Genomic DNA, 7,500 nt, shown 5'->3' on the forward strand with positions numbered 1-7,500 from the left:
GCAACACCTTGTGCAATAACTGAGCCGATCGAAGCACGCAGTGTCATGACGGTTTCAAGGCAGTGCGTTTTATACCATTTCCTTATGACCGCGTGAGGACAGGGCGTGGTTGGTTTCACCTTGTCTGAGTTTTTACATTTAGTCAAGTTTTGACTAAATGTTTTAACATAGAGGGGGGAATCGAGACGAGGGTCGTGGTGTATGTGTGTGGGTGTGTATGTGTGTGTGTGTGTGTGTGTGTGTGTGTGTGTGTGTGTGTGTGTGTGTGTGTGTGTGTGTGTGTGTGTGTGTGTGTGTGTGTGTGTGTAGAGCGATTCAGAGTAAACTACTGGACCGATCTTTATGAAAGTTCCCGGGTATGATATCCCCAGACATTTTTTTTCATTTTTTCGATAAATGTCTATGATGACGTCATATCCGGCATTTTGTAAAAGTTGAGGCGGCACTGTCACACCCTCATTTTTCAATAAAAATTAATTGAAATTTTGGCCAAGCAATCTTCGACGAAGGCCGGACTTTGGTATTGCATTTCAGCTTGGAGGCTTAAAAATTAATTAATGACTTTCGTCATTAAAAATCTGAAAATTGTAATTTACATTTTTTTTTTTATAAAACGATGCAAAATTACGTTTATCGTATTCTTCATCATTTTCTGATTCAAAAAAACATATACATATATTATATTCGGATTAAAAACAAGCTCTGAAAATTAAATATATAAAAATTATTATCAAAATTAAATTGTCGAAATCAATTTAAAAACACTTTCATCTTATTCCTTGTCGGTTCCTGATTCCAAAAACATATAGATATGATATGTTTGGATTAAAAACACGCTCAGAAAGTTAAAACAAAGAGAGGTACAGAAAAGCGTGCTATCCTTCTTAGCGCAACTACTACCCCGCTCTTCTTGTCAATTTCATTGCCTTTGCCATGAGCGGTGGACTGACAATGCTACGAGTATATGGTCTTGCTGAAAAATGGCATTGCGTTGAGTTTCATTCTGTGAGTTCGACAGCTACTTGACTAAATGTTGTATTTTCGCCTTACGCGACTTGTTTTATTTCCACTTCGGCCTGGTGGTGATTAGCCGATCGGGCTGAATGTTGCTCTCATATCTAGGAATCCACATTTTCAACAACAAAGGCTACACAACTATCAGTATTTTGCTGTATTTTGTTGTATTCAGGTAAACACACAAACTTGTCCTGGATTAAAGGTTCCAAGACCCTACTATATCTTCTTTGTTTTTATTCTAAATTTTGGAACGTTTGCAGTCTATCAGGTTTTGAATGTTTGATTGAATGTTTTCAGATTGCCTCGGAAACGAGAAGATAGTAATGGTGTAGGTGAATGTGTGTGTGTGTGTGTGTGTGTGTGTGTGTGTGTGTGTGTGTGTGTGTGTGTGTGTGTGTGCGTGCAGGCGTGCGTGTGTGTGTGTGTGTGCGTGTGTGTGTCTGTGTGTGTGTGTCTGTATTTGTGCGTTCGTGTGTGTGTGTATGTGCGTGTGTGTGTGTGTGTGTGTGTGCGTGTGTGTGTGTCTGTGTGTGTGTGTATTTGTGCGTGCGTATGCGCGCGCGTGTGTGTGTGTGTGTGTGTGTGTGTGTGTGTGCGTGCATACGCGCGCGCGCGCGTGTGTGTGTGTGTGTGTTTGTGTGTGTGTGTGTGTGTGTGTGTGCATCAGTAGAAATGACATAACACAAGAGATACGTAAGATATCAAAACAAAACAACCTGTTCTGCATAGATAATTAATGTGGCTTTCTCCACGTTTTAAACATTGCCAAGTTAAGCCTATTCTGAATAGTTGTCTATTTTGTAATTGGTACCTTACGTTTTTGTCAGGTCGATTTTGGGAGTATCATTACTTCGATTGCGGTCACGTGATACCTATAACAGAAATCGTTGTTCCGAAAAGTGTGCCGGGTAGCCAAGTAAAGGGCCTTTAATGGCATATACATTTTCAATAATATGACACGGGAATGAACGTTTTAGTTGGGGTCCGAAAATGGGTGCAATAATTGTTTTGCTCGGTTTATTTATACAACAAAAACTGTCAAAACTAGTGTCATTCCTTTTAAGAGCAAAGTAAAGTCAGCAAAATAAACACTATTTCTACAGTCATTGGAGTGTGAGTATTGCCTGCTGCGCGCAAAGATAAACCGCAGGTGAATTCTCGCTTTCAGGCGACGGCAAACATAGCTAGACAGGCGACTCTGAGGTAAGAATATACAGGTATTTATATATCTGACGCTGATCTAGTCACCGGCAGTTTACCACAACTACAACTGAAAACAAGTCTGAACAAGTTTTGTTTGCTTCCGTTCATGTCGCTGACGGGCAGAGCTACGTCACTGTTATTTGCCGCCCCCCCTCCCCCCCAAAAAAACAAAAAATATATATATATTATATCTATATGGCCACTATGAGTAGGCTAGGCCCCTACTTTGAAAGAAGCAGACCCAGTTTACTGTCCACTGATTTGTTTGAACTGTTTGCGCTTGAAGAGACACATGGACTGAATATAGTTAAAAGGATACTGTTGATTGTGTGCGCGGAGTGTGTGTGTGTGTGTGTGTGTGTGTGTGTGTGTGTGTGTGTGTGTGTGTGTGTGTGTGTGTGAGTGTGTGTTGTGTTTATGTGTGTGTGTGTGTGTGTGTGTGTGTGTGTGTGTGTGTGTGTGTGTGTGTGTGTGTGTGTGTGTGACACTCTCAGTTAAAAGGTCTGTCTTAGTTAAAAGGATACTGTTGAGTTGATCGTGTGGCCGGAGTGTGTGTGTGTATGTGTGTGTGTGTGTGTGTGTGTGTGTGTGTGTGTGTGTGTGTGTGTGTGTGAGTGTTGTGTGTGTGTCTGTGTGTGTGAGTGTGTGTGACACTCTCAGACTTCAACCACACCAACCGAAGCAGTCACGGCAGTACAATTTACAGGACAACATCGCTACTTTGTGGAAGGGTCATGCATAGGCTGAAGTTTATGTCATCCAAATTTAAAGTGATTCAGTCAACAGATGTAGAAGTTATTAGCATTTTCGAGGGTTGCATTTGTTTGGGTCACCCTGTAAATGACCGTTTTTGTATTCAGCTTTATTATCGCAATATTAATAATTTTATTATTGCTTCTTTTGAATCTGCTCATGCTACCCCGTCGTCTTCGTCGTCCTCCTCGTTCACTTCTTCTTCCTCTTTTCCTCCTCTTCCCCCTGCGCCTTCTTTATCTTGCTATTGTTTATCTCTTTCTCCTCAACTTCCTCATTCTTCTTCTTCTTCTTCTTCTTCTTCTTCTTCTTCTTCTTCTTCTTCTTCTTCTTCTTCTTCTTCTTCTTCTTCTTCTTCTTCTTCTTCTTCTTCTTCTTCTTCTTTTCCTTCCCTTCTTTCTTCTTCGTATTCCTCTTCTTATTGTGCTCCTCTTTCTCCTCCTCCTTCTTTTTCTTCCTCTTCTTCCTCTTCTTTTTCTCCTCCTCTTCCACTTTCTCCTGCCCCTTCTTTCTCTTCCTCTTGTTCTTCTTCTTCTCCATAACCCTCTCTTCCTCCTCCTCCTCTTTTCCTTCCTGTTCCTAGAATATGTAAAGGAAAGAGAGAGAGAGAGATTTAGACAAAATCGCAAACCATTAAGCAGATTCGATTCAAAAGAATTATAAGGCATCAACAGAGATGCTAACATATAACATATAACATATTTATAACAGACGTGTGTTACGCGTGATTGTTCTGAAAAGTGACTATTACATGATTGTTCTGAAAGTCTACTATTTATTTCATCGTAATCATGTAAGCCCTCATACGTGATTGTTCTGAAAGCTTACTAATTTACATGATTGTTCTGAAACTCTACTAAAGGTAAACTTGCTTCACCCGTGAAATGTTGTCAGAAAAAGAACAATATGAATACCCCTGCCCAACGAAGTTGGAGGGGGGTATATACTGGATTCACTTTGTCCATCTGTCTGTATGTCTGTATGTATACTGAACTCCAAAAGAAACGCAAGATTAAGAAATTTAATCTCATTCTTTGGCATTTCATTTTGACGAGATATAATCGAACGAATTTCACGAAAATTGGTACAAAGCATCTTGGGGCAATGTTCTTTGATTGTCACTAACAAAAAAACGTTACCGAAAGAAAGTTCTCATCGCCAGGCTCAGTAACGCGTGTGTCCCCCATTGGCGTTGACAAGGGCCTGACATCTGTCTCTCATGGAGCGCACCAGGCGGTTGACGGTGTTCCTGGAGGTTTCTGTAGCCGGGAGGAACGGTTGGCGCAGGTGCTGACGGTAGATGACCCGGTCCTGGCGAGCAGTAGTCACACGAGGTCGTCCGCTTCTAGCGCCATCCCGGGTGCTGCCGCTGGCTTGGAATCGGGTCCACAGACGACAGATGGTCGAGGTTGCCACGCCCATGACATTTGCAATGGCAGCTGGGCGATTTCCAGCTTGCAATCGCCCGATTGCTCTCTCCCGGTCAATGGCGCTCAGTCTTGGCATGCTTCTACTGTACAAATGGCTGATTTCAGACAGTGGACGGAGACAGGTTTTTGTTCCTTGTGTGAGCTGAGTACTGTTAACGAAAAAAATCAGGTCTGGCAGCTTTTGTGTGGGCTGCGCGAGCGAAAAACAGTCTCAATCTTCAGCACGCTGCAGAGAGCGCACTCTGGGCGCTGCACACGTGATTTTCACAGGCTACGTGCAGGACACTATGCTAACTCATGCTCGTGCAGAATTTTCACCTGAAACCCACCTTTAGTGCATGAATTTTAACAAAACCTTAAATAACTCTTTAACTTGCGTTTCTTTTGGAGTTCAGTATATATGGAACAATATTTTGATACAATGATACTAAATCTTAAGTGATATTGATATTTATGCCCCAGCCCAATGAAGTTGGAGGGGGTATTCTGGATTCACTTTGTCCGTCTGTCCGTGTGTATGTCTGTACGTAAATGGAACAATATTTTGATACAATGATACTAAATCTTAAGTGAAATTGATATTTATACCCCCGCCCAATGAATACAAACTCAACAAGTAATACGTTTCATACATTGAACATGTCTTCTTTATTGTTCTCAACTCAAAATTGAAATTAAATGTTCAAAGACAAAAATTATTTATAATCTTCAAAAATGTAATGATTCTTGAGTATTCCCAACTCAAAATTCTAATTACAGGTATTAAAGGGACACATAGAAATTTTTAATTTTTCCTCTTTGCCATGCTATGTGGCTAGGTCACCAAAATGGATCGAAAGGCATAGCAAAGAGGGAAAATGGAAGCTACTTTTGGCCCTTTAAAGACGAAAGGCACAACAAATAATTTTTACAAATGAAACTTTATCTTTTATTTTTATGAACTAAAAATTCAAGTGGAGAGGGGATGAGAGACGTGAGGACATGGCCGGGGTTGCGAGATGGGTGGGGAGTCTGGGCTATAAAGTTCTTGCACGCGAGACAATATACTTCTTTTTTTTTTGTGTGTGTGGGGGTATTTTGTTTATCAACTCTCTCTCTCTCTCTTGTTCCATATCTGACTACATATCACGGGTGAAGCAAGTTTACCTTTAGTAGAGTTTCAGAACAATCATGTAAATTAGTAAGCTTTTAGAACAATCACGTGTGAGGGCTTACATGATTACGATGAAATAAATAGTAGACTTTCAGAACAATCATGTAATTGTCACTTTTCAGAACAATCACGCGTAACAGACGTGCACATTTTCTTCATGGCTTTGAGTATATCGTGCAAGGCTTATAACCCCAACTTCGTTGATGAATGAACCTGATGGAGGTTTTATCACGACTACAGAGATCTGTCCACGATGCTACCACGATGCTACCACGCTGCTAGTACGATAATGGCGTTCCCGCTACGTTCTTACAAATACTTTGCCACACTTTCTGTAGGCCACGACCCGGCTTTTGTGCAAGCGTGTGGAAAGCGTGCAGCTTTTCGACCCCACCCCGATCAAACCACGCCCATGGAGATCCTCCCACGTTTGGAATTGGCCCACGATTGGCCCCGCTCTCGGACAATTTTACAACGTAGTAGAAGCGGCGCCTGTGTGTGATTGGGGTGTAACGAAAAGACGTTCTCCCATCGTGACTCTCTAATGTTGCATTCCCCTTCACCCTTCTTTATGTAAGAGGCTAAAATTGCGCAAAGCTCTTCCGCGTTGTATTGTGCAGCCTGCACTGAAACACGTAATTATGTACATGTGCGTTTCGTGACGTGAGTCTTCACTAAATGCACCAAATACGTTAGAAAGAAAAACACACACACACACACACACACACACAGACACACACACACACACACACACACACACACACACACGCGCGCGCGCGCACACGAACACACACATACACAAACATTGTGACATGAACCCTTATTCCCGTCATTATTTTTCATGACCTACCTGCCAGTACGGCTCGCAAGTCAGCAGCCATCCTTTGGTCCTCTTCTCTCCTTTCAACAGTCATTGGGTTTTCTACGCCCAGTGCAGAAGCCAGTATGTTCCAGTCATGTGCGGTGAATGTTCTCAGAGTAATTCCCTCAGACAGACAGACAGACAGACAGACAGAAACATAGAGAAACGAGTCACTTGTGTCATGTTAGGTGTGCACACATTTAGAAGCAGACCAAGGCCAGATTGAAGTGTACATTTGAACAACTTGGCGTTACGAACTCTTTCAGGACGAATATATGGGAAGGGAAGAGGGAGAGAGAGAGAGAGAGAGAGAGAGAGAGAGAGAGAGAGAGAGAGAGAGAGAGAGAGAGAGAGAGAGAGAGAGAGAGAGAGAGAGAGAATGTGAGAGAGTGAGAGAGAGAAAGAGAGAAAGAGAAAGAGAGACAGAGACAGACAGAGTGAGAGAGAGACAGAAAGAGAGAGAGAAAAAGAGAGAGAGAGAGAGAAAGAGAGAGAGAGAGAGAGAGAGAGAGAGAGAGAGAGAGAGAGAGAGAGAGAGAGAGAGAGAGAGAGAGAGAGAGATTGGATTGGATTGGATTGGATTGTTTACTCATTTAGGCCATAGCCCCTTATGAGGGGGGTGAACATATATACAATGACATAATGACATTTGCACACAAATCAAATGAAATAAATCATACACGAACTAAGACATTACATTTCAAATAAAATATATCGTAGGCTTACATGAACTAAGATATGACAACACTACGTAGCCGAAATGCTTTGTACACATAAACTGACAACTTTCGAACAATACTTTCATTCACAGATGCCATAAGCATAGAAAACTTGTGTAAACGTGGGTTTCTATAAAACTTAGCAGGAATAAACTGGCATCGCAAATCACGAAGTGCGGGGCAACAAAGCACAACATGAAACTCATCTTCCTTACTTTCCCTGCACAATGGGCATAACAACATATCCGCATCGTATCTCTTATATCGATTAACGTGCACAATAGTTCTGTTATTCCACCTCGGAATCTTGCCACAATGATTTTCAAATGCCTATCTATGTTCGATAATAAATAAGGTTTTACT

The 7,500-nt window shown here is 41.7% G+C and overlaps 1 protein-coding gene across 1 annotated transcript; it reads right to left on the bottom strand.

Moving 5' to 3' along the window:
- Positions 1-3,165: 3,165 nt before the first annotated feature.
- Positions 3,166-3,513, bottom strand: LOC138974670 (uncharacterized). The gene has a single exon (XM_070347390.1). The coding sequence runs from the start codon at positions 3,511-3,513 to the stop codon at positions 3,166-3,168; it is 348 nt and encodes a 115-aa protein (XP_070203491.1).
- Between the last annotated feature and the right edge of the window lie 3,987 nt (positions 3,514-7,500).

This window comes from Littorina saxatilis, linkage group LG8 (genome assembly GCF_037325665.1).
Source record: "Littorina saxatilis isolate snail1 linkage group LG8, US_GU_Lsax_2.0, whole genome shotgun sequence".
Lineage (NCBI taxonomy): Eukaryota > Metazoa > Mollusca > Gastropoda > Littorinimorpha > Littorinidae > Littorina > Littorina saxatilis.

Bases quoted from the DNA above. Each gene is read 5' to 3' on its own strand.
- LOC138974670 (XM_070347390.1), bottom strand. From the start codon at position 3,513: ATGGAGAAGAAGAAGAACAAGAGGAAGAGAAAGAAGGGGCAGGAGAAA.